The sequence below is a fragment of the Schistocerca gregaria genome, chromosome 2 (genome assembly GCF_023897955.1).
Source record: "Schistocerca gregaria isolate iqSchGreg1 chromosome 2, iqSchGreg1.2, whole genome shotgun sequence".
Lineage (NCBI taxonomy): Eukaryota > Metazoa > Arthropoda > Insecta > Orthoptera > Acrididae > Schistocerca > Schistocerca gregaria.
In genome coordinates, this window is record NC_064921.1 from 819,417,065 (window position 1) to 819,444,983 (window position 27,919).

The 27,919-nt window shown below is 39.2% G+C and overlaps 1 protein-coding gene across 1 annotated transcript in view; it reads left to right on the plus strand.

Moving 5' to 3' along the window:
- LOC126335151 (rab3 GTPase-activating protein catalytic subunit) overlaps positions 1 to 27,919 on the plus strand; it is a 471,879-nt gene that overhangs the window by 33,286 nt on the left and 410,674 nt on the right. The window contains exons 4-6 of the mRNA XM_049998120.1: positions 4,755 to 4,962; positions 6,325 to 6,557; positions 12,356 to 12,543. Of these exons, the coding sequence (XP_049854077.1) occupies positions 4,755 to 4,962; positions 6,325 to 6,557; positions 12,356 to 12,543 (629 nt within the window). The remainder of the gene's footprint in view (positions 1 to 4,754; positions 4,963 to 6,324; positions 6,558 to 12,355; positions 12,544 to 27,919) is intronic.

The window sequence follows — 27,919 nt, forward strand, 5'->3', positions numbered from 1 at the left end:
ACAATTTATCTGATAGTCCGTATGCTCTTACTTTGTTCATTAAACGACTATGGGGAACTGTGTCAAATGCCTTGCGGAAGTCAAGAAACACGGCATCTACCTGTGAACCCGTGTCTAAGACCCTCTGAGTCTCGTGGACGAATAGCGCGAGCTGGGTTTCACACGATCGTCTTTTTCGAAACCCATGCTGATTCCTACAGAGTAGATTTCTAGTCTCCAGAAAAGACCTTATACTCGAACATAATACGTGTTCCAAAATTCTACAACTGATCGACGTTAGAGATATAGGTCTATAGTTCTGCACATCTGTTCGACGTCCCTTCTTGAGAACGGGGATGACCTGTGCCCTTTTCCAATCCTTTGGAACGCTTCGCTCTTCTAGAGACCTACGGTACACCGCTGCAAGAAGGGGGGCAAGTTCCTTCGCGTACTCTGTGTAAAATCGAACTGGTATCCCATCAGGACCAGCGGCCTTTCCTCTTTTGAGCGATTTTAATTGTTTCTCTATCCCTCTGTCGTCTACTTCGATATCTACCATTTTGTCAACTGTGCGACAATCTAGAGAAGGAAGCACAGTGCAGTCTTCCTCTGTGAAACAGCTGTGGAAGAAGACATTTAGTAATTCGGCCTTTAGTCTGTCATCCTCTGTTTCAGTACCATTTTGGTCACAGAGTGTCTGGACATTTTGTTTTGATCCACCTACCGCTTTGACATAGGACCAAAATTTCTTAGGATTTTCTGCCAAGTCAGTACATAGAACGTTACTTTCGAATTCATTGAAAGCCTCTCGCATAGCCCTCCTCACACTACATTTCGCTTCGCGTAATTTTTGTTTGTCTGCAAGGCTTTGGCTATGTTTATGTTTGCTGTGAAGTTCCCTTTGCTTCCGCAGCAGTTTTCTAACTCGGTTGTTGTACCACGGTGGCTCTTTTCCATCTCTTACGATCTTGCTTGGCACATACTCATCTAACGCATATTGTACCATGGTTTTGAACTTTGTCCACTGATCCTCAACACTATCTGCACTTGAGACAAAACTTTTGTGTTGAGCCGTCAGGTACTCTGTAATCTGCTTTTTGTCACTTTTGCTAAACAGAAAAATCTTCCTACCTTTTTTAATATTTCTATTTACGGCTGAAATCATCGACGCAGTAACCGCTTTATGATCGCTGATTCGCTGTTCTGCATTAACTGATTCAAATAGTTCGGGTCTGTTTGTCACCAGAAGGTCTAATATATTATCGCCACGAGTCGGTTTTCTGTTTAACTGCTCAAGGTAGTTTTCAGATAAAGCACTTAAAAATATTTCACTGGATTCTTTGTCCCTGCCACCCGTTATGAACGTTTGAGTCTCCCAGTCTATATCCGGCAAATTAAAATCTCCACCCAGAACTATAACATGGTGGGGAAATCTACTCGAAATATTTTCCAAATTATTCTTCAGGTGCTGAGCCACAACAGCTGCTGAGCCCGGGGGCCTATAGAGACATCCAATTACCATGTCTGAGCCTGATTTAACCGTGACCTTCACCCAAATCATTTCACAATTCCAATCTCCGTCAATTTCCTTCGATACTATTGCACTTCTTATCGCTATAAACACGCCTCCCCCTTCACTGTCCAGCCTATCTCTGCGGTATACATTCCAATCAGAGTTTAGGACTTCATTACTGTTTACGTCTGGTTTCAGCCAACTTTCTGTTCCTAGTACTATATGGGCGTACTCCGCTACCCTCGTAGCCTCTTCCGGCGTGTAGTGCACGCCTGACCTATTCAGGGGGACCCTACATTTCTCCACCCGATAGCGGAGGTCGAGAAATTTGCACCCCAGCTCTCCGCAGAATCGTCTGAGCCTCTGGTTTAAGCCTTCCACTCGGCTCCAAACCAGAGGACCGCGATCGGTTCTCGGAACGATACTACAAATAGTTAGCTCTGATTCCACCCCGCGAGCGAGGCTTTCCACCTTCACCAACTCCGCCAACCGCCTGTACGAACTGAGGATGACCTCTGAACCCAGACGGCAAGAGTCATTGGTGCCGACATGAGCAACAATTTGCAGTCGGGTGCACCCAGTGCTCTCTATCGCCGCCGGTAGGGCCTCCTCCACATCTCGGATGAGACCCCCCGGCAAGCAGACAGAGTGAACACTGGCCTTCTTCCCCGACCTTTCCGCTATTTCCCTAAGGGGCTCCATCACCTGCCTAACGTTGGAGCTCCCAATAACTAATAAACCCCTCCCCCCGTGTGCCTGCTCGGACCTTGCTGAAGGAGCAGCCACATGTCCACTCACAGGCAGAACGGGCGATGCCACACGGCCAGCCTCCACATTGACCCTCCGCCTCGTGCGCCGCGAACGCCGCTGAACCCGCCACTCCCCTTGGGGAGAGGGTGGCCCAGCCGCGCCCGGTACCCGCGAAGATGTCTCGACAGCAGGGACAGTGGGGTAAGCATCTAACACCTGGGGTGCACCATGCGACGCACCAGACTCTCCACTGCCGCTACACTCCGAGGCAGCAGCCTGAAGACGGCTGACCGCGGCCATCAACACACTCAGCTGTTCGCGAAGAGATTGTGGGGAAGGCAATCCAAAGGTTGCATTTCATTGGCAGGACACTTAGAAGATGCAACAAGTCCACTGAAGAGACAGCTTACACTACACTCGCGTTCGTCCTCTGTTAGAATATTGCTGCGCGGTGTGGGATCCTTTCCAGGTGGGATTGACGGAGGACATCGAAAGTGTGCAAAAAAGGGCAGCTCGTTTTGTATTATCACGTAATAGGGGAGAGAGTGTGGCAGATACGATACGCGAGTTGGGATGGAAGTCATTAAAGCGAAGACGTTTTTTGTCACGGCGAGATCTATTTACGAAATTTCAGTCACCAACTTTCTCTTCCGAATGCGAAAATATTTTGTTGAGCCCAAGCTACATAGGTAGGAATGATCATCAAAATAAAATAAGAGAAATCAGAGCTCCAACAGAAAGGTTTTAGGTGTTCGTTTTTCACGTGCGCTGTTCGGGAGTGGAATGGTAGAGAGATAGTATGATTCTGGTTCAGTGAATCCTCTGGCAAGCACTTAAATGTAAATTGCAGAGTAATCATGTAGATGTAGATGTAGATGTACAGATTCCTGCTTGCATCTCATGTGACAGCTGCATTCCAGCTGAAGATGCTGGAGTTAGTGGTCCTGAATGAGTGAGGTGTGCTTGCTTGTGTGTGTGCACGCCTCTCTCTTTTACTGAGGATGGCTGTGACCGAAAGCTTTATGTAAGTGTCTTTTAATTGTGCCTGTGTGCAACTCGACATGTCTTCTTTATGGTAAGTAGCAATCTGTATTTTCCTACATTTCATTTACAATGATCTTCATATTCCTGGTCTCAGATTGCTTTGATTTCAAAAACAGCTAAACGAGGTGTCTGTTTAAAATTATTCCTTCTAGTTTTCACTCTTCAGATTCTCTCTTAAGCTCATAACCGATACTTCTGTCTGTGTATCATAATTTTTTTGTTGGTAATATAATGGGAAACTGCCGTCTGTCTATAAAGTAGATTGTTTAAAAAAACACTTGCATAACCCACCCTAGAATACTGTTCAAGTGCATGGAAACTGTACCATACAGAACCATTGGTAGATATTGAACATATACAAAACAAGGTAGCACAAAAGGTCACAGGGTTATTTGGCCTATGGGAGAGTACCAAAGAAAAGCTGAAAAAACTGAAATGGCAGGCACTCTATGATAGACGGCGTCCCCTGAAAAACAGCTTCCAAAATTTCAAGGACCAATATTGAGTACCATGTCATGGCTCTCTTTAGTATCAGTCCTGTGGGAATTGTTAAGACAACATTGGGGTAGTTACAGGGTGCACAGTGGTATTTAATTTGTCATTTTCTGCCTGCTCCATATGGGAAGGAATGAGGAAAAACAGTAATATGTGCTACAGTTTGAAGTACCCTCTGTCAGAAACTTCAGAGTGGTTTGCACACTATTGATTTAGGTGTGCGATTCCTGAGAATGTGCATAAATGACCAACAGTTCTTTAAACAATGGCTAAGCTGGGATGACCTTGAAACAACCACATCACTAGCTTCAGGACTGTTAGTAATGGTCAGTGATTGAAACACAAACTATTTTGATATCCTTGCTTGCCACAGTTTGTAGTGAACAGTATGATGACCAACTATGCTGCTCACCAAGTACCTGATACTGCTCAATGGTCTTGTTTCATCATCGCTGTTCTCTACCAGCGATATGCAAGCAGCGAGGCTGCATCATGAGCATAACCCTAGTGGTCCTAATCTCATATATTTGATGGTAGAACTTCTGATTGCAGTGTTCAGAAATCATAGGTAGGCATGTCAGTGACAATGAAAGATTGAGTAAGGCATGGAGACATGCTCAGGTAGCATAATCATTAAAGCAACTGCTCATGGAAAGCAGTAAATCTGGGTTCAAGTTCTGGTCTGTTGCAAATTTTCATTAGTTGTGCTATATTCATTTAATCATTCCCTCATTTTCAAGCTGAGGGGAGAGCTGGTGTGGAGTTTCATCAAGAAGACTTAAGGATTCTCATTCTGTTTGATGGTGTCTGGTTTATATTCAATATCTCACAAATCACAGCAGTGACAATATACCATATTTCTAGATTGTAATAAATTTCTCAGTTATTTTCACATGGACTGATTTTCTAAAAAAATAAGAAATTACTTTGTGTAATTTGCAACTGAAACTGATGTTATGAATTCCTTTGCCAGGTTTGCTTAATGTCTTCAAATCTAAGATAACAAGCGCCATGTCAACAGAACCAGTGACAATATCAGTTCAGTTCACTTATATTCTGACTGATTGGACTAGTAACAAGTGGACACAAGAACCTCCTGATTTTGATTTCTTAAATGGTCAAACACTTGGTGTCAAGGAATTAGGAAAATTGCCATTTGGGGCAACTTTTGATCCTGTCAGGTAAGGGAAACCAAATTTTTAAGATCAACACATTTCTTTCACATTGTGATGGATTTATTTTATATTATGATTGGCTGTTTTCAGATACAGAAAATAATATTCACCTTTGTATCCTACTGAGTATGAGACTGAACTAATTATGGTTTCCCCTAAAATACATTTAGTTGCTGACATGTATCTCGAGTTGTTATGGACAGCTCTTATTTTTGCATCATTCTCAATTACTTTCAGTGGTTTTAATTCCAATGTTCTCTTACACTGAAATGTTGTATGTGATCAAAGATTCATTATTATTCATATTCACATTTTTTTTCACCATCAGCAACATTATATGTATCTGTACCATACATTTAGCTTAAGTTCTGTTTTCTGGTGAGATACGCTTCAAGTCAAAATACGGTTTTGACTAATCTTAGTGGTCTGAAAGAAAAGAAAAATAGAGAATAGCTATATTTTAATCTTACATGGAGATAATTATGTAACCAAGCAGTTATCCTAAAACGATTAGTTCCTATGTAAGTCATTGTTCTGTCCTGGCACTCTCTGATGACAACGGCACCAAAACAATATATGATAAAACTAAACTAGAAATACTCAACTCTAACTTCAAATTAATTTCATTGAAGAGAAACACTGTATGTAATCTATTTTCAATCATCTACATGGATGCAAAACTGACAGATTTAGAAATAAGTAAGAGTGGAATTGAAAGCAGCAGATGTTGCTTAATGGACAAAAGGCAGTCTAGAACCCAGACCAAGCTGGATTTACGTAAGGAGAAAGACAACATTCAAAGAAGATCTGTATGATTTGTTACTGTATGGTTTGGCCATCAAAAGAACAATGCAGAAATTCTCATCAAGCTCCTATGGGACATGCCGCAAAAATAACACTGAATGTCATGGACAGTTTTGCCCTGAAACTTCCAAGAGCTGCTGTCATTCCAATGTGACTTAGAAGCGTATTACTTTCTCTGGTTATACCTTACCTGTTATTGTGAGGGTAAAGTTTCATATACTTGGTCTTCCACAGAGGGATACTGAGAAGTTTTCTTACCACATACCATTCTCAAATTAAATAGGAAGGAGAAAAAAATTATGGTGCATTATGTACCTTCACCACACAATACCAAGATGTGTGGGGTACATATGTAAATTCATGAATTCATTTGATAAATTGCAGTGACCTTCAAATAAATTGTCTGTTTCTTTATCATAAGTAGTGTTTATTTAGTTCATGATTACATTTATTTACACTTCCTTATTGAATTTAAAACAGTTACAAAAATATGCTTTTTGGTTAGAGGATGTAAAATTACTTTAATATGCGTCTAACCATTACTCATTTCGTTTCATTTGGCAGTGAACTGCAGTTGTATGCTCGGTGGCCACAGTTGGCTGAGGCAGCTGTAGTGGACAGTGAAAGTTATTCAGACCTGGAACCATGTCGAGCACCTGAGTGGTCTGTAGGAGTCCGCATGGTGGAACGTCCAAATTGTTTGCTGGGAGAGCACTTTGACGAATTCTTGCAGTTCTGTCTCTGCAAAAGCACAGCGAGAGACCTCTTGGGAGACATAATAGATGTTGCCACTGCAGGTACATTACAATGAATCTCTTTTATGTTGCTTGAATGTATAAACTGATCTAGAAGCTAATGTAAGCCTAATTCTGTGGTCCTGTTATTCTTTGTTGGCTTCTAGTGCAGTGCATGAAATGCTTTGCAGAATGGGAATTTTATTTGTGTTGAATCTTGTCAAAATGTATTTTCTGTCCAGTTGTCCTTTTTTGCATAAATCTAGAATTATATTAGTGGTTATTAGTACTACTGTATATCATGTATGAAATGAACAAATTTCGTTCAACTGACTTGATCTTAGTTCTTATTTTTTAGATAGTCTAGTATTTGATTTTATAGTTGAGCTTTTTTATGGCCCTCTGTCTTTAAGAAAGTGGATGTTAAATTTCACAGCACACCTACACAGCATTATCACAAATAATTTCTTACTTGCAATGATAACCATTGATTTTTATGTGGAAACAAGCCCAAGGGCAGTTTATGTTGTTTTGATCTTTCCATCAATTCCATTTAGTTTTTAGAGGTATCCTCCCATCCACCCCATCTCCTCTCTAATGATGGCATCATATACATGAGGAAAGGTACAGGCTGAGGGGGTAATAATGTAAGTGATTCTGGACTAAAAACTTCATATGGACATATGCCCTATTGTGAATGGTTTTGTAGATAGAATGTGTGTAATAATACTTTGTTACTTATTTTCTGTGTTATTCAACCATCATTATTATCCACAACGTATGATGGTGGTGTAGAGGAAGCTGAGACGAGTTCGATATAGGACACTTGTGTCTCATCCGGTCAGGAAACTACTTCAAATTGGGCTACAAAGTGTACCTAAGCTACAGCACATCTGTCATATTTTCTGTATCCTCACACTATCTTTGCACGAACTGTAAATCCTAGAGAATCATGAATAGGTCCTTTTACTGTAGGAAACTGAATGTAGTTTAAATTTGTACTGTGACATTTTTTCACTGGAGGGTGCAGGTTTCGAGCGATTCCAGAAATCGTACAAAAGTGATATTACATGTGTTCTATCTCAGAAACTATTTACAATAGGGCATATGTCTATATGACATTTCTGTTGTGGTCTACAGTCCAAAGGCTAGTTTGGTATAGTTTTGCATGATAGCTTGACCTGTGCAAGATTCTTTATTTCTGAATAACAGCTGCAACTTACATCTGTTTAAACCTCTCTACTGTATCTCTACTGTAGTCAAGCCTTGGTCCCTCTGCAGTTTTTACCCCACATGTGTACCTCCAATACTAAACTGCAAACTCCCTGACATCTTAGAATGTGTCCCATCAACCTATCCATTCTTTAGTCATGTTCTGAGATAAATTTCTTTTCTGCCCAGTAACTCCTTGTCAGTAATCCAAACAACCATCTAATCTTCAGCATTCTTCTGTATGCTCTTTTTGTCAGAACTGTTTTTTATCCATGCACTATTTTCATACACTGCACTTCAGACACCTTCAGAAAAGACTTCATAACACTTTCTTTTAGATGTTAACATTTTCCTCTTTCTCAGATATGCATTTCTTGCTTTTGCCAGCCTGCATTTTGAATCCTTTCTATTTCAGCTAATGTTAGTTATTCTGCTGTCCAAGTAACAAAACTCATGAATATGTTTAGGGTCTCATTTCCTAGTCTGATTCCCATTTCATTGCCTGGCTGAGATTAAATTTCAGTACTCTAGTTTTACCTTTTTTCATAGTCATCTTATTAACTCTTTTCAAGATTGATGATAAAATCACTACAGTCCTAAAGCTGTAGTTGATTTTATCATTGATGATGAATAACTGTTATGGATGCCCCATCAAGAGAAATGTGTAATTTCAAAACATTATCCAATCCGTTCAACTGACCTTCCAAGTCCTTTGTGATCTCAGACAGAATTACACTGTCACTTGCAAATCCTGAGGTTTTCATTTCTTCTCCCTGAATTTTAATTCTCCTGCCAAATCTCTCTTTGATTTTCTCCACAAGTCAAATAATGTGGGAGATATGCCGCAATACTGCTTCACTTCTTTCTCAATACTTCCCTTTCATATTCTTCAGTTTTCGTAACTTAAGTCTGGTTTTATGTACTAATTGCTGATAACCTTTCACATCCAGTGTTTTATCCCTGTTCCCTTAACAGTTTCAATGAATGTTCTCTAGACGTATTGTCAAAAGACTTCTGTAATTCTATGGATGCTATTAATGTATTTCTGCTTTACTTTGACCAATTTTCTAAGATAACTTGTAGGTTAAGTGTTGCCTCACATGTTACTACATTTCTGTGAAACCCAGGCTGATCTTCCCCTAGGTGGCTTCTAGTAATTGTTCCATTCCTCTGTAAGTAATTTGTGCCAGTATTTTGCTGCCTCACATATAAAACAGATAACTTTGGATATATTAACATCTGTCAGCATCTACGTTCTTTGGAATTAGAATTATTACATCCTTCTCGAGAGCTGAGGGAATTTTGGCTGTTGTTAGAGTTGTTGGATGCCCTCCTGAGGAATATCATGCCCTATTCTGTCCAATTGGCTCATTAGATCATAAAAATCCTGATCTGGTTTGAAGACCCTGTCCAGAATGTGCCAAACATTCTCAGCTGGGGACAGACATAATTTCCAAGAATGTTTGCCTATTGAAGCCACTTGCTTTATTGACATTGAATGGCGGTTCTGATTCGATCACGTGAATGTGATGTCTAGTGTTATTAGCAATGTTTGCAGTGGCCACTACAGCAATGACAAAAGAAGAGTGTTGATTAAAATACTTGTAATTACAAAGGAAATGACTCACTTCACTATTCGTAGACATTGTCATCATGAGAAAGTCCATTGATGTGTATGCTGTGGGAAGCATTCCCTTTTTGTCATAACCTGGATAGACTCTGCCTATGTCGAGCAAAAATAGGGGTAGAGTGTCACATGCATGAACTTTTCCTTGCAAGCACAAGTTATGGAAATACAGATACTGAAACAAGTAGAGTTGGTCTCTTCCTCCTGGATGCCCTCCTCTTTTAATGGAAGATTTTGCTGACTTCCTCAGCCACTCGATGTTATGCATGTGCCCACTGAATCATCGGAAGACACATACTGTACACAGTGGTTCACAGACTTGTGGTTGAATCCTTCTGCTTTCAATGTCTTGTAGGACTGAAAGCCATCTGTAATCACTTTGTTGCTGGGCAGTATAAAGTGCTTTAGCAAACCAACTAAAACCACCTTGACTCTGGAGAATACTCTAACCACAAAGCACTTCCCAGACTCTCGTTCTATACCACCTAATTCCCATATATGTTTGATTTCATTCTTTAAAGGTTGTCCTCTCTTGTTTCTCCTTTTTTCCATGTGTGACTCGTCCACTTCAACAACTTTATTTGGTCCACCGATTGGTACACTGTTGTTCAACACTATTACATAACACACTTCTCTGCAAAACCTGAAATAATCACATATGGTTCTGCTAGATAAATCAGTTTCCGATGATGTTGCTCGCAGGACGTAGTCTGTAATCCAGCAAGATACAAGGATTATCCTGATCTGGATAGATAATTTTGAATAGTCAGGCCATGTATTCTTCCTGATATTCATTCATGTACCACAGTTTCCACAATGAAATTGTAAAGGTATTTCACTATCAGAACTCTTCTTATGAACTTTTATAGACTTCGCCACACCCCAGTCTACAGTCTCTCCTTTTGTCATCTAGTATTAGTCCACATTTACAACAAAAATTCAAACCATTTTCTACATTACATAAGTGTGGAATTAGATTCTTCCACTTGAGGCAATCAGTTGAAGAAACATCTAAGACAGCAGACATCCCAACTCACTACTGACATAAATCATTTAGGTTTCCCTAGCAACTCACAAACAGTTTACCATAATGCTTACCACCACAGTTGTGTGATCTATTTAGAATAAAACATTCAATACCTATCATTCGGAGTCTGCGGCTTCAATAGGCAAACATTCTTGGAAATTACTGGGATGGATCTGGTGACCTTGCTGCCCAAGTTAAGGTTTGGCAAGCATGAAGACAAGCAGTAGAAACTCTCGCCACGTGTGGGTGGGCATAATCTGCCTGATATTTAAGGCTAGGATGGCTTGCCACTAAAGGAAACAAAATAGGATTAAGAATATTATTGGTGTACCACTGTGCCGTATGGGTGCCACGGATGACAGCCAAAAGGGGTCCTGCTATGAAATGAAATGGCACCCCAGACCATCACTACTGGTTGTCAGGCCATATGGCTGGTGACATTCGGGTGCCATCCAACCTTTGGAGTGTCTCCAGACACGTCTTTGACCTGGAATCTCATTGACTGGAGTACAGTTGTCTTCATTGGTGAGTTCCAGTCTGAAATGAGCCCTCAAAACCAGTGAAGATGCGTCTGGAGACAACCTGGACAGTGATGTAGTACCAACCTGACTGTCACCCACCATACGACCTGACAACCAGAGTGATGATCTGTGTGCCATTTCGTTCCATAGCAGGACCACTTTGGTTGTCATCCGCAGCACAGCGGTACGTTGATGATATTCTACACCACATGTTTTTGCTCTTCTTGGCAAGTCACCCTGTGCTTAAATTTCAGCAAGATAATGCCCACCCACACATGGCAAGAGCTTCTATTGCTTGTCTTTATGCTTACCAAACCCTACCTTGGACAGCAAGGTTGCCAGATCTCTCCTCAGCGGAAAACATTTGAAGAATTATGAGCAGGGCCATGAAGTTAGCTTATGATTTGGGCTATTTGACACACCAATTGGATAGAATTTGGCATGATATCCCTCAGGAGGACACCAAGCAGCTCTGTCAGTGAATGTCAAAGTGCACAACTGCTTGCATAAGCAATTTTTTTTTCCTTTTTATAGCCCTCCTATTTGTTCCTTTCAACTTTTCTTTACACAATACTGGCTTACCACCTGAGTGCTTAATATTCATACGAATGCTTCTGTTTTCTCTAAAGCTTCCAATGATGTTTCTATAGGTGGCACATACCTTTCTCATAGTCATGAATGTTTCTACAGTTCTTGTTTCTTCTCTAGCCATTCCTGCTTTGGCATTTTGCATTTTCTATCAATTTCAAACTTACATGTTTGTTTTCCCCCTTTTTCTTCCTTCATTCCCTGTGCTTTATATTTCCACCTTTTGTCAATTATATTTATTATCTCCACACAATTTCTGCTTAGCTTATTTGATCCTCTGCTGCTTTCTCTGTTTGGTTTTTCAAAGCTACTCCTTTCCTTTGTTTCAACTAATGCTGCTGAGCTGCATAGCTGTCTGTTTTCTGTGTTTTCCGATTAACTGAGGTAGTGTAACATGTGCAGAAACCAACTGATGGTTTGGGTGGTCTGTACTTCTGCCTAAGTAGATTATTGTACAAATAAGTCACAGAAATACAAGTTTGTGAAAATAAATATTAATGAATGTCTCAAAAAATGATACAGCTGATGGCCATTTTGTCACAGTTCCATTCTTATTCTCTTCTGAATAATTAGTGTGGTAATTGGGGCCTTACACAGAAATAATAAGTGATTTCCCTGTGTGGTAAAATTTTTATTCTGTATAATAACCATTAACAGGTTCAGGCATGTGAACGAGAAATAACAATGTAGTATTTATATGAAATGGAAATGGTACACTTGCTGCACTGTTGTTGTAGTAGTTGTTGCTGCCTAAATGGAAAATTTTTTATTTTATTTGATTAATTTTTTGATTGCTTCATATGTATTTAAAAGTTTTTGTTTTTGTATAAAGAAACAAACTGAATAACTTACTCTGTTCTGTATAACATTTCTCCTGTATTTTCAGAAAATATCAATTTGAGCTCGTCCCTGAGTGCAATAACAGAGTCAAGAGTTCCAACTATTTCTAAAGTAATCCGCAAAGCCAAGGTGCAACACCAACTATCAAAAGGGGGCTCTAGGGATGCACCATTGTCACATGACTACTTATTGCCCATTTTGTACTTCCTGTTTCCTGATGCAGACAGCAAATCGGTAAGAAATATACAGAATCACCTTACATTCATTGATGTGTTTACACTCAGAAAATGGGGTTTCAGCATTAGATTCTGGTCTGTGTGTTTAATATGAGAGAGCAGGTGCTCCTCACATAACTTTTTGCTATCACTTTCAGTTTTATATTTTATTCAGTTGATGGATATTCAGACTTCATCCAGATATTAATTAACATTGATTCCATTGTATCCCAAACTTGGTGTGGCTTTTTTCCCCAGTTGGTTTTTAATGTCTTCTGCTTGCATTATTGGTGTTGCACAGGCTGGGCCCAATAATAAGTCTAGAGTTTTTTTGACTCCGAGCCATCAGAATTCGAGTATGAGATTTCTTCTTCTATAAAAGTTGGCTTCACAATGCTTGTTTCACCCTTCCTACTGCATGTTATCAAAAGATGTGAAAAGAAAATAATTTAAAATGGGCGTCAGGCACTGCTAAGCTACTCAGTCCATCCAACAACTCCTGGGACAAGGGAGAGGGGAACGCATATCGTAGGGAAAATCATTTGTAGGATTTCTCAGTGGAGACCTATGTGGCATAGAAGACGCAGGAGTTCACCTTTTAGAGTTGTAGAAACACGATCTCTTCAAGGAGAAGACCCTATTTAAGCATGGAAGTAGGTATAATTACAGACATGAATTATGGCCTGTGCAACAAAAAGAGGAGTTCCATATCCATTTCTTCTTCTTCTTCTTCTTCTCCTTCTCCTTCTCCTCCTCCTCCTCCCTCTGTGGTGGTACTCCACATAAAGTGACAAAAAATATATTGAATAAATTCGCAAATATACTAAAACTGACTCAATTAATATGATCTGTGAATGTAATTGCAAACTCGCTTCCTTTTGAAAAAGGATTGCGCTCTTCCTTTTTGTTTCTTGGTAGTGTAAGAAGCCATTTTATGACGAGGCACAAAAACATGTAAGTTTCATGTAATATTTAGCCTGAATATAATCAAATATTACCTAAAAATGTGGCTAATGTTTTTCTGTAACAACTCCTGTATTGATGGAGTGATATATTTCAACACCTTATGCAAATTTTATAGGGAACATTGGCACAGAGGTCAGTGCCATTGTTGTAAATGATAATGGCCCAGAGTCATAACAGATATCTGAGTATTTGTTAATTTTGACAAATAAAAATAAATTTAAATGTAGGAGAATTCTCGTGATTAGTGGTTATTCCTTTGAAACAGTAAAAGTAATCAGTTTTTCCAATATTGAATCATATTTGAGTGAAGTGAGTTCAGTAAAATTTTTACAATCCCCACTTAATGAAATTGCGAGAATCTCCTGAGCATTGCATTTTCATAAAAGCCAAAAAATAATTAACAGAAGTCACCTCCAATAATAAATGCAGCTGTATATCTTGAATTTTTTGTGTTGGTGATGTCTTTTAATATAAAAACATCGTATCAGGCAGACTAACTGCAAGAAGTACCACAACAGAGTCACTGGCGTAAATAATTTTTCAGTTGTGAAGCAGCCAGAATGACACTAACTCCAGCCTGCCTTCATAACATATAAAAACCAATACATAAAAAGAAACACCACACCTCCCTCCCTCTGGCTACTGACTGGCTCTTCATTCTGTGCTTTTCATACTACAGCTGAAAAGACTGTCAAATCCTGAATGCTAAAAGATGCCAACTTTGAAATTATTGTGGTCAGCAGACAAAACTGACAAAATATTTTCAGTTAGTTTATTAAGACCAACAGAAATTAAAGTAACTGATTGTCTGATTAGAATTGTAGTTTATAGAGGGGATACCAAAAAAAGGAAGAATTGTTTTTTAAAAACTATATATTTTCAAATTACTTACAAAACAACGTAATCCTCTTCAAAATACTCTCCATTACAACTAGTACATTTGTCCCACTGGTGCTTCCAGTGTTTAAAACATTTTTTGTAGTCATCTTTAGAAATGGCTGATAGTTGCTCCCTCATTTTTTCTTGACTTCTTCAGTGTTGTCAAATCGGTGGCCTTTCATGCATGGAAATAAGAAAAGGTCGCATGGAGCCAGGTCAGGTGAGTAAGGTGCATGGAACCATTGCGGTGGCCCAGTGTAATGTAAAGCGCTCTCTATACAGCTTAAGCGTTTTCGTGGACTTACTTGTTGAAGAATGCTGGTTCTGCTTTCTTGCAGTGCTGATGTCTATTTTTTTTTCTTGACACTTATTTTGTTACTTTGTACTACATAAAAACATTAGGTACAAAAACTCTCTTCCATCTCCGGTATTTCATTAAGCTGTTGGTAATATCTTACATAGACATAGTAGTGTGGTAAACTAATAGTACAACAATTATTAGCTATTTCCAATAGATTTATCTACTCTTGCTTCCAGGATTGAGCCAAAATAAATCCCTCCTCTTAGCCAGTTTCAAAGTTCAGGCGTTATTCTGAGTAGAGTCTTTACTTTTTTCTTTTTAAGAAGCTGTTGCAATGATAACCACCGGTTTTCCAGGTCTGAAAAAAATTAGTTTTACTGGGGGTTTTCTCTTTTTTTCTATCTCCTCTTGCAGGACTCGTCTGTTCTATTTAAAAAAATATTAGAATTCATATTTATCAGGGGAAACTTTCCACTACAATCTCAGGTCACTGTACCACCCTTTTCCTTTGGGTTCCAATCTATGTAAGGGTTGATGCTATGAAAACATATCCTCGGGTAGGTAAGCCCCTTCCATTTATACTAAACTATGGTACAGGTCAATCCCCTTTTTGATGCCCCTGCCCACACAGTATAGGTCAGCCTCCTCTGGGTCTGCCTACGTGCCCCTCTTTCTCTCATTTTATCTATGCCGGATGCTCCCTCCCTATCTTCTCTAACAATGATTCATAGTCTTGCATCTTCCGTACTCCTCTGCACATTATTTTATTTAAAATTTCCTGGTAAAATTTCTATCTACCTGTCCTTTCCTCCTCGTGAGTCCTTCAGCCTACCAAATTCTTCGCTTACTCATTGCTTACAGCTCACTTATATAGCCTTAATAACTAAATGTGTTTCGTCCATGGTGGTAACTTTATTTCTTTTCCTCAGGCTATTCGGTCTGCACAATCCTATTATTCACCCGAAACTTATTTGATTCGATACCTCTGGCTTAATATCTATTTCTTTTTATCTCTATTCATATTACTTTGTGCTACTATAGCTATGAACACAGGTGGATATACACTTCGTCCCCCCTTGTTCTTTAACTTAAGCTTACTATACCATTTCACTTGAGATGTGCAACTGTCATTACTTAGCACATATGCTCAAGCCCTTCCTGAGCACTACTTCCCCCCTTATCTGTGACGGTTGTTACATCTCCCTGTGTATTACTTGTCTGCGTCTTTGTGAGTGTGGAAGTGTGTTCGTGCATCCTGATTCTTCGGCCCACTAAGGTTCTTAGTTGAAGATTTATAGAAATCACGGAAAAGAGAAGGACTTCTGTGATAGAAGTTTATGAATGTGGACAGAGGGAAAGATAGATTGATACTCTTAAGGGAAGTAAGAAAGGAAATAAAAGAATTGGTTGCTAAGATTGAAGAAAGAAATAAGACAGGCCCAAAGACAGGAAACCCTTCCCACCCTCCTTCCCCAGGATCCCCACTTCGCCGGTACTTAAGTGAGAAGCCGGAGGAAATATGATGTTCGGCGTCTCCTGTGGTACGGACATTCTCACCGTCGCCTTTGAAGTCCCCGAAGAAAAGATCTTAGCAACTCCTGTCGAATGGCAAATGATGAAGAACCAGTCACACTTGTTTGCAAGGGTTATATGGGAGACGTGGTGTGTAGGTCGCGTCTGTGCCTATGCTACCAACACCTTTCAAAATTAGATATAAACCCTCCCCAATCACATCACACTTTACAAAAAATATACAACATTCTGTAAAAATAGAAATTATATACACAATAATCAAATAGTTATTCAGTTAGTCACTTCACTCTATATTTCATACACGTGTTCAGTTTATGTCATCTAGGTATCACTCTTCCTTAACAGTACCATCATATTATATCTCCTGTTAGAATGTTACCCGGTTAGTTTTATCTCATGCTTACAGGTTACTGTTTATTGGTGAAATAATCAAGATATCATCCACATAAGTAACTAGTTCTTTCAATAACTCTTGTCCAATAGCCTTATCAAGTGCTCTTATAAATACTGATACTGATATATTTAGTCCAAAAGGTAGTACATTAAAGTGGTAAGAATTTCTGTCAGACAAAAAAGCAGTATACTTTTTTGAATCTGGATGTAACCCGATTTGACAGTACCCATCCGTCAGATCAACGGAGCTAAAATACTGGGCATCCTTAAATTTAGTTAATAATTCATCTATATTAACCGGACGATCTCTTTCGGTTTCAATATTACAGTTGAGAGTGCGTGCATCTAGCACCGATCTCACCCCACCTGTAGCTTTTTTCACTACTACTAAGGGATTATTATAGACACTCATACTTCTTTCTATTATATCTTTATCAATCATCTTATTAATCTCCTCCCTAACCGCTTCTTTAAGACTTATAGGTATAGGGTATGGTTTGCAAAAAATGGAGTCTTGTCCTTAATCTTAAATTTGCAAACATAACTGCTAACAGTAGCTGGATTCTCTGAAAATATTGAATGGTATTTAGTCAAAATTCTGTCTAAATCCATTTGCTATTCAATATTTAACACTTCACATTCACTTATCTTTTTGTGAAGGTCGCCTTGTGGACATGAAGTATTAGTTAACTCTATCTCTGGAGACAACCAAGCTGACGCGGCTAATTGTAATCTTTGGTGTTCAGATGCTTGTTTATACACATTGCTGTCCGTCACAAACTTAATGCAATGTTTATTCTTGGGTTCCCCCACATAAATACAGTTCTCGTCGAAATTTAGTATAACATTAAACTCGGTTAACCAGTCTAAACCAAACAATCCATCTCTGTTTATGTCTTCCACTACTAGCAAAGGTTGTCGAAACATCATATGACTTATATGGCAGTGTGCCAAGCTTTTGTATTTAACAACCTTACTCTTCTTTCCAGTTATACCATCTTTGTATACCCCAGGTACTGGTAAAACAGGTAAATTACTTTTAGATTTTAATATATTAAAGTATTCCTTAGAAATAAGTGATACTTCACTACCAGAATTGATGAATGTGCCTACTTTGTGGTTTTCTATCTCTCCTGCTATAATAGGTTGTGGTGGTGTAGTTATTTTGTTCATTTCCTCCAGCAAGTACCACTTCTTGGTAGGTACTTTATGCATAAAGGAAACCTGTACCCTCTTATTTAAGCCTCTCAGTGTATTTCGACGACCTGGGCCCCAGCTCTGGGTCCAGATCGCTCCACATTTTCCTCATGGATAGCAACCATGGGACGATTTCCAAATGTTGGAACTGCATTACCCCCTGTTCCACAACTGTTGCTGGGCATAAATTCCTGCATAGTTACCAGAGGTTGGACATTAATGGTCCTCGTGAGCAACCCCCTCTATTTACATTCCTGCTAGGTTGGTGGACTCTGGCAAGGTTGGATTCATAATGCTTTGACTGATTATTATGATTCATATTATTCCACGTAAAATTCGGATTTTCTTGCGCATGCAAGTTCTCGTTCCTGTCTTTATTGATTGCATCGAGTGCATCTACAAAGGATAACAGTTCCTCCACCGTTTTCCACCAACTGCATAGAATATCTTTTCTAGCATAAGTAGGTAGATGTCTTATTAAATTCCTAACTAATCCCTCTTCTTCCATTGGTCAATCGAAATATTTAACCCTTGTCAAATGCCAGTCAAAATACTTACACATTGTACCCCAGGCATTATTATAGTATTTAGGATCCCACAAATCTGAGATCAACTTCTCTTGTGCACTTGAAGACCAATATTTTTCCTTTAACTTTCTCTGAAAATCTTCCCAAGCTGTGAAGTTTTCAATATTTACTGTGCCCCATTCTGAAGCTTCACTCTCCAAATAACCTACTGCAAACTCTATTTTCTTAGCATCCTCCCAACTTTTAGGTATGGCTTGGTTAAACCGTTTTAAGAAACTGGTGGGGTGTACCTCCCTGTCTGATTTGAATTGAGGAAACTGTCTCGACAAGCCTGAATTTGATCCCCATTGCAAATCGGTTATCATGTCCTTATTTAATATAGTATTTTGGGAAACTGTGCCTTTCTCTAGTTTGTCCTGCATAAGCTTAAATTCTTTCCTCAAAGTTTCTAAGTCTTTCTTGGTGTTATCTAAATCAGAAGTTACTATAGGTGAAGAGATATCAACACTTAGTTTCTCTTCAACCTTTTGTCTTATTAATTCTTCTACTTGTTCATCCAAGCCATTCAAATTTATAAGCTCTGCAGTCATTAACTTTTCTTTGAAGTTCTGTTCTACAGTTTCCACCTGTGATTTGACCCCCTGCAGTTTGTGCCTGTACTAGGGGGAGCAACTTATATTGTTTCTGTACATTGGTTTTTAGCATAGTTAATTCTCGTTCAACCACATCAAATGTAACATTACATACATTTTTCAAAGAGTCGTATTTTTCGTTAAATTGTGTTTCCAAATTACTACATTTACAGTCTCCATCATATTCTAATTTTTGAACTAACGCTTTTAGATGAGCTTCATTTCTTTGTTCTAAATCCTTCAATAAAATACTTGTCTGTTCACTCAGGGAATCGGACAATTATTTTTTCAATTCTTGTATCTGATTACTTAGGATATTAACTTGAGCCTCTAGTTTTGTGTTTTGCAAATCTAACTTAGAGTTTAATTCTGCTTTCAGTTCATCCTGTTTTGTGTTCTGTGATTCAAACTGCACTTTGATAAACCTCATTAATTCGCCTAAATCTTGCCCCTGTTTTTCAATTCCTGTAGCCCCAACAGACTGTACAGATTGATGTTCTTTTACCATGGTTTTGTTTTGCCTTTAATCTAGTTATCATTAAAAGTACACTCACTTATTTCCACAACCCCTCACATTTCACAAACAATCAAAGGTCAGTAGTAGCTCACCCGGCATCGGTGGAAGGCGGCTTAAACATTTTCGTGGACTTACTTGTTGAAGAATGCTGGTTCTGCTTTCTTGCAGCACTGATGTCTTCTGCTAGCACCAGATGCTTCTCCGAAGATTTCACTGCTAGGAAGGGGAAATTTTCACTCTCTCTCTTCTTATTTAAAAAAAATACGCTACTCTTGGAGTACCATTCAGTGCACCAGAACATATTTATTTCCACTTTGTACAAAAAACAACTAAACTTTATGACGTAAGCTCACACATTACCAGTCACCCAGAGTCAGTTAATTACACATTTTTAAACACAATCAATACATAAACTTTTGTCGTGGCTGACTATCCATGTCCAGTCCATGTACTCTCAGCAGCAGTTCAACGTTTAATAAACAGTCACTATTTTGAGTCTCTCCATTTGTTTTTTAACAATACAATGCTACATTACGCTTTGCAGCCGGCCACGGAGCTTCCGGGCCGTATTTGTTTATTCTTGCCAGCGCCAACGAATTATCTTCCTTCCAGTTTCATCTGCACAAACAATAAATGGGTGCAGTATCCCATGCTCATCCTTACACCTTGCTTTAAAATAACGTGTGTTCAACCAGACTTTCATAAAATTCTGAGGGCACTACACCATGCCATTTTTAGCCAAAAACTGTCTAACGGAGGTGGCTGTGTGTGCAGATGGCAGATGGTGACAACCCTTTTCATTCCCAAATCTTCTGTTAAAATTTGCTGAACCGAGCTCCATGAAAATCCACTAATCTCTGACAGTTGATCAGTTGTCTGCCGACCGTCTGTGAACACAAGTTCTCGAATTTTTTCAATGTCTTCACCGATTCAGACAGTTGATGGACATCCAGATCGAGGTTTGTCATCAACTCACACGTCGCCATTTTTAAATGCAGCAAACCACTCATGCACTATGAGTTTTTCCCATAGTGTCATCTTGGTAAGCTGTTTTCATCATTAAAACAGTTTCAGCAGCATTTTTACCAAGTAGTAAACAAAATTTCCAAGCTGCAAAAACAATCACTGCAGGTGATCAGAACAAGCCAGGTGGCACTGAATTGCCAATGACATGCACTATACACGCTTAATGGCAGAAATGCGTACCACACAAGCACCACCCATGACAATGTTGTTCTCGTTTTTTTTTGTACGTCAGTGTGAAGATTGACGTTCATAACTCTCACAACTTATATTGACTGAAAGAAAGTCAGTTGACCTTTGTGTGAGATATTTCATAAATGATGTACTTCTGGGTGTACCGTCATGTTGTTGTTTCCATTTTTGCACAATATTTCAATAACTGGCCCAGTCTTCAGGTTCTGTGGGTATTGCTGTTATGTATGCTCATTGCACCAACTCCAGCCAGACTTGTTCCGCTATTTATAGCAAAGTTCAACTCACAATGCCAACTATCCCCTTTGGACTGTCCTGTGTTTTTCAGAGCCCGCACTTACTTTCTGTAAAACAAACACCTGTAATCATTTTCCAGCTCTGTGGTGATGTGATGGCCACCATGAGCTTGATAAATTGAGTGTTGGACTCCAAGCCTTATTTAAACTGAAACCACCATCCCTCATTATTATATTTTATGACATGTTTCTTTTGATAGGCTCCATAATTATACTGTCCTAGAAACTTGGCATTTGCACCACAATACTGGTCTTACCATATTTTATTTCTTGATTATAATATTTGGGGCAGTACCCAGCGATGGCTCGTTTGTGTGGTTGTTTTAGTGAGGTGTGTTATTCGTGTTCCTTTCTTCTCTCTTTGACTGTCCTTATAGTCTGCCCTATGTAAGACATGCAACATTTGCATGGAAGGTGGTACACACTCATCTTTCGGAGGCCGGATTCACTTTAACAATACAAAGAACAGTTTTTATCTCAGTTGACAGAGGCAGATTACGTGGGATACCATGTCTTCTTAGGAATATACCAATCTTCCCAAATATTGAGACAGTGTAAGGCAGATAAGAAATCCTTGGCTTCCCTTTTTCTGTTCGTTACAACCCATTTCTCAGGTGTTCTTGACTTTGACTGCAATACCTGTGTGATTTGGTGATCTTGGGTACCCATTCCTTCAGAAAACTATTTGCAGATATTGTAATTCTTTGGAAGACTCTCCTTGGCGAATTTCCTATGTGATAAATGGTCACAGCTTGAGGCACCGGAGACAGTGTATATGGATATCCTATGAACCTGTCACCCAGGTATCCATCTGGTTTTCTCTTAATGAACACACCAAGGAAAGAAAGCTGGTCATCTTTTTCAAGTGCCATCATGAATGTTATGTTCCAGTAGATAGAGCTTAAATGTTCCAGGAATTTTTTCAGATTTCTCATCTCATGTGGCCACACAACAAATGTATTGTTGGCATATCAATTCATACTCTTCAGTTTGAATTGGTGCATTCCAGAGGCTTTACTTCAAAGTATTCCATGTATAGGTTTGCCACTACGGGCAACAGTGGACTACCCATTGCCACACCACTGGTTTTTTCAAAAGGTTTTCCATCAAACAGCAAATAAATTGATCTCAGAATATGCCTAAAAAGTTCATTGGAACAATTGTCAAACTTTTCCGTCATTAGTTCCACGATTCAGAAGTGGAAATCTCATAAGAAAGTAGAGCACATCAAAGATGACCATAGTTGCAGTTGGCTGTAATGTTGTACAAAGTGATTGGAGTTGTAATGTAGTGTTTGCTTTTCCCCACACATTCACTAAGAATATGTTTAAGGTATTTTTCCAGCTGGCATGTAGGTGCGCCTATCTTACTAACTATTGGTTTTAGTTTAGAGGACTGGCTGCATTATACATACTACGAATGCAATAATGTTGTGGTGTATGAGAATGCAGGCTTTCTCGGCGAATCTTGAAGATAAATTCTTCTTGGGTTGACAGCCGAGTCAATGCGTTGTTCTCCAGCAACGTTTCAGCAAGTTTCTTACTTGCCATCTTCGCCTGAGCAGCTATATTACCACAACATTGAAGATAAATTCTTCTCAGGTTGACAGCCGAGTCAATGCGTTGTTCTCCAGCAACGTTTCAGCAAGTTTCTTACTTGCCATCTTCGCCTGAAGATGGCAAGTAAGAAACTTGCTGAAACGTTGCTGGAGAACAACGCATTGACTCGGCTGTCAACCTGAGAAGAATTTATCTTCAATGTTGTGGTAATATAGCTGCTCATATTCTAAGATCATGAATAACATTGCATGGCAATCCTATTCATGAGAAGAGTCATCATCTTCCTGTCAGTTTTATTCACAGTTTAATGCTTGATAGTTCTTAGTGTTTTCTATTTCAGCTATACTGCATGAAGCATTACTTGTCAAAAAAACTGTCTTGTCTTATTTGGTGCTCACAACAGTTATGGCTATTGTGCTTTGTTAGATTTAACATAATTACTAGATCCATTAATCTAATATCTGCTTGTTCAGAACAAAATATATCAGTGATGTAAAAATGTATCTTAAAGAGACAGCTGACCACTTCGTATACCACTACATCTGTGAGCCCTAAACGTGGCCATAAAAAATCCTGACCCTCAGCAACTGGCCTCCCGTAACCTTAGAGATTTTCCTCTTCTATAGCTAACCCCTCCTGCTCTCTGTTATCACACCCTCATCCACTGACTAGCCACAAAGTAAAATTTCTATGTCATAACACTACCCCAAATCACCTGAGCTTCAAACACAATTTACAGAACAATACTGAATGTCGAGCCATAACTTCACAGAAGAAGCCGAGACCACATATACAAGAATAAAAAAGGAAAATAATAAAATTTGCTATTAATATTAATAATGTACCAGTACTGATAGACTCAATCTTATATGGCCCCGGCAGTAAATCACTATCATAATGTAATTAATTACGTGAAAGTATATCACTATGGGCAACTTCTACATAGTTCTAAAGTTCACATACTTGTGGGATTCACAGTACTGATTTCAGCAACATGATGTTGGGCACATCAGTACCTGGTTTGATGATGTTCTTTGCTTAAAAGTTTGGAGGAAAATATATAATAAATAATGTCATTGATTTTGAAGGCTTCAGGGAGCTTAACCATGTTAAGTACATTTTGAAGAAAGAGACAAATCCAACACGACTTCAGGCAGAAATTATATGCCCAGCAGACAGGAAACAATGAGGATGAGAAAACAGTGGTGCATCTGCGGTACGCCACAAAGTATCAAACAAAATAGGCAAAATCCTGCCTCAACATAACATTAACTATGTTTTCAGTCCAACCCCGAAAATGCAAGCCCTATTATCTATATTGAAAGATGACTTGAGGCTCCATAAACTAGACATTCACCATATTCAATGTCTATACAGTAAGGCAGTAAAGATTTGAGGAACACAGAAGACACATCAGACTTAAACAACCAACAAAATCTGCAGTTGCAGAACACTGCATCAAGTATGAAGAAACTGAAGTGCTAAGACAGGCCTCATCATTTTGGAACTGTGTTCTGAAGGAGACTATTGAAATAAGAGTGACTGATGGCCTTATCGACACAGACATCGGGTTCACTCTCAGCATAGCTAGGGATCAAGGACTCAGCCAATTAAAATCACAGCTTTGGCGAAGAGCAAATTCTGTGTCTGACAGAGGCCGCAAGAGTACTGAGAGCCCAGAGCTCACATTCAGCACAGGGCACAGTCACACAACCCACCCCCACCTCACTGCCACTCCACCCATCACTGCATGTGACCAGCAGTGGAGAGGTGTGTGTGTGTGTGGGTGGGGGGGGGGGGGTGATAAAAGTATAGCAAAGACATTCATTCTACAGGTGTCAGCTGAAGATGTCAGCAAGGTATGCTGTCGAAGTATCATGTTACGAAAATGGGTGTACCGGGCTGGACACCTGACAACAGTACAAACAGATGACAAATAAATGCTTCAAAATTTTTTTCTTAATGCTGTATTTCTAGCAAAGCTAAATATTCTTTTGTGAACTATCACTATGGAGTTAATGCAGTAATCGGACAGTGCTGGAAGAAGTAAATGAGTTAATAGGTCACATCTCCAAGACGGCATGATCACTTCTCCTGTACGGCACAACAAATGGCAGCCATTTTTATGTTTGAGATTGGTGCCCATGCAAGCTTGACATATGGGCTGACTCGGCCCATAATTCTAGCTGAAACCTCCAAAGTGTCATCTGAAGTGTTTAGCAGAAGTGTTGCCTACAATGTCCACATGTGATGGAGCTGATGGCATCGGTGGTTGCCCAGCTGCATCGTGTCGTCTCCTGAAGGCTACCTTGGCCATTGGACAAAGTCAAACACACACACACACACACACACACACACACACACACACACACACTGTTTTTTTTTAGAAAGGGCGTGCGTCTAAAGGGGAGGCAGGTGAAATAAAGTAAGGTAGTTGCAGCAACAATTGGCATTGTAGTTGTATGTGTGTTGGGAAAAAACCAAAAAACCAGAGCTCCAAGCCCTAATAGAAAGCACTGAATCTCAAATAGTGATAGGTATGGAATGCTGGCTAAAGCCGGAAATAAGTTCAGCTGAAATTTTTTTGAGTGACCTAACAGTGTTCAGAAAGATAAGGACAGATAGGATATGTTAAATACAGTTGGTGTGCAGCATTTGTTGCTGTCAGAAGTAGTTTACTGTGTAGGGAAATTTAAGTAGATAGTTCCTGCAAAGTAGTGTGGGTAGATGTTATACTTGACAATCGGACTGATCTATTAATTGGATTGTTTTATCAACCGCCACCACCTACTCAGAAGCTGCAGAACAGTTCAAAGAAAACAGTTCAAATAGGTACCCCACTCATACAATTATAATTGGTGGTGACTTCAATCTTCCATCAATATAGTGAAAAAAATTATATGTTTATAGCTGGCGGCAGGCATAAAACGTCATCTGAAATTGTACTGAATGCTTTCTCAGAAAATTATTTTGATCAGTTAATTCATGAGCCCACTCGAAGCATAAATGGTTGTGAAAGCATACTTGAACTCTTAGCAACAAATAATCCTGGAAAAATAGGGAGTATCATGACAGATACAGGGGTTAGCGACTACAAGGCTGAATACTGTAAGACCAACAATCATAAAAAATAAATGCAAAGTACATATATTTTTAAAAAGCTGATAAAAATGCTCTTACTGCCTTTTTAAGAGGCAGTCTCCACTCCTTCCAGTCTGGTAATGTAAGTGTAGAAAAGATTTGGAATGATTTCAGAGAGATATTATTGATGGCAATTGAGAGATATATACCACACAAATTAATAAATAATGGTACTGATACCCCATGGTACACAAAATGGGCTGGATTGCTGTTGCAGAAGCATGCCAAATTTAAAAGAACACAAAATCTCCAAGATTGGCAAAGTTGTGCAGCAGTTTGAAATATAGTGTGTACTACAATGTGAGATGCTTTTAATAATTTCTGCAACAAAACTCTGTCTCAGAATCTGCCAGAAAACCCAGAGAGATTCTGGTCATACATAAAGCACACCAGCAGCAAGACTCAACCAATACCTTCTTTGCCCAAGACCTAAGTAAAAAAAAAGGCCCCAAGAGTGGGCAACATTCCATTGGAACTACCGATAGCCTAGGGAGAGCCAGCCATGACAAAACTCTACCATGCGGTGAGCAAGATATTTGAGAAGGCAAAATACCCTCAGACTTAAGAGGAATATAATAATTCCAATGCCAAAGAAAGCAGGTGTTGACAGGTGTGAAACTTACCAATCTGTTAGTTTAATAAGTCATGGCTGCAAAATACTAACATGAATTCTTTACAGACGAATGGAAAAACTGGTAGAAACTGGCCTCAGGGAATATCAGTTTGTATTCCATAGAAATGTTGGAACACATGAAGCAATACAGATCCTACGACTTATCTTAGAAGATAGATTGAGGAAAGGCAAACCTATGTTTCTAGCATTTGTAGACTTGGAGAAATACTGGAATACTCTTTCAAATTCTGAAGGTGGCAGAGGCAACAAACAGGGAGTGCATGGCTATTTACAACTTGTTCAAAAACCAGATGGCAGTTATGAGAGTCGATGATCATGAAAGGGAAGCAGTGGTTGAGAAGGGAGTAAGACAGGTTTTTAGCCTATCCCCAATGTTATTCATTCTGTATATTGAGCAAGTAGTAAAGGAAACAAAAGAAAAATTTTGAGTAGTAATTAAAATCCATGGAGAAGAAATAAAAACTTTGAAGTTTGGCAATGACATTGTAATCCTGTCAGAAACAGCAAAGGATCGGGAAGAGCAGTTGAACGGAATGGACAGTGTCCTGAAAGGAGGATATAAGATGAACATTATCAAAAGGCAAAATGAGGATAATGGAATGTAGTGAAATTAAATCAGGTGAGGCTGAGATGGAATTAGATTAGGAAATGAGACTTAAAGTAGAAGATACGTTTTACTATTTGGGGAGCAAAATAACTGATGGTGGTTGAAGTAGAAAGTATATAAAATGTAGACTGGCTTTGGCAAGGAAAGCTTTTCCGAAGAAGAGAAATTTGTTAACATTGAGTGTAGGTATGAGTGTCAGGAAGTCTTTTCTGAAAGTCTTTGTATGGAGTGCAGCCATGTATGGAAGTGAAACATGGACGATAAATAGTGTAGACAAGAAGAGAATACAAGCTTTTGAAATGTGGTGCACAGAAGAATGCTGAAGGTTAGATGGGTAGATCACATAACTAATGAGGAGGTACTGAACTGAATTGGGGAGAAGAGGAATTTATAGCACAATATGACTAAAAGAATGTATCGTTTGGTAGGACACATTCTGAGGCACCAAGCAATCACAATTTAGTATTGGAAGGAAGTGTGGAGAGTAAAAATCGTAGAAGGAGAACAAGAGACGAATACACTAAGCAGATTCAGAAGGATGTGAGCTGCAGTAGTTACTTGTAGATAAAGAAGCTTGCACAGGATTGGGTAGCATGGAGAGCTGCATCAAACCAATCTCTGGACTCAACACCACAAAAATTCACCCAGTGATTGATTGCCAGTTGTTCAAACAATGACATGTCATCTATGCTGGTTTATGCTCAGTATTTTTATGTTGATCCAGTCTCTGCAGCACACATTCATCCTTTTCATGTGTTCATACATTTTGCTGCAGTTTTGTGGCCTATATCATATGTGACGAGCCTCACAGAGCTACTGTGACCCACCAAATCATTTATACATACAATGAACAGTAATGACCCTACAATACTCCCTTGCCTGTTTTTGAAAAATGCATTCATAATTACTTTACAAGACTGTCTATCTGTGCCACCTGCACTAAATCCATAGACATCCCAGTCTGTGATTGGTAGGTCAGTCACCTCCAACTAATATTG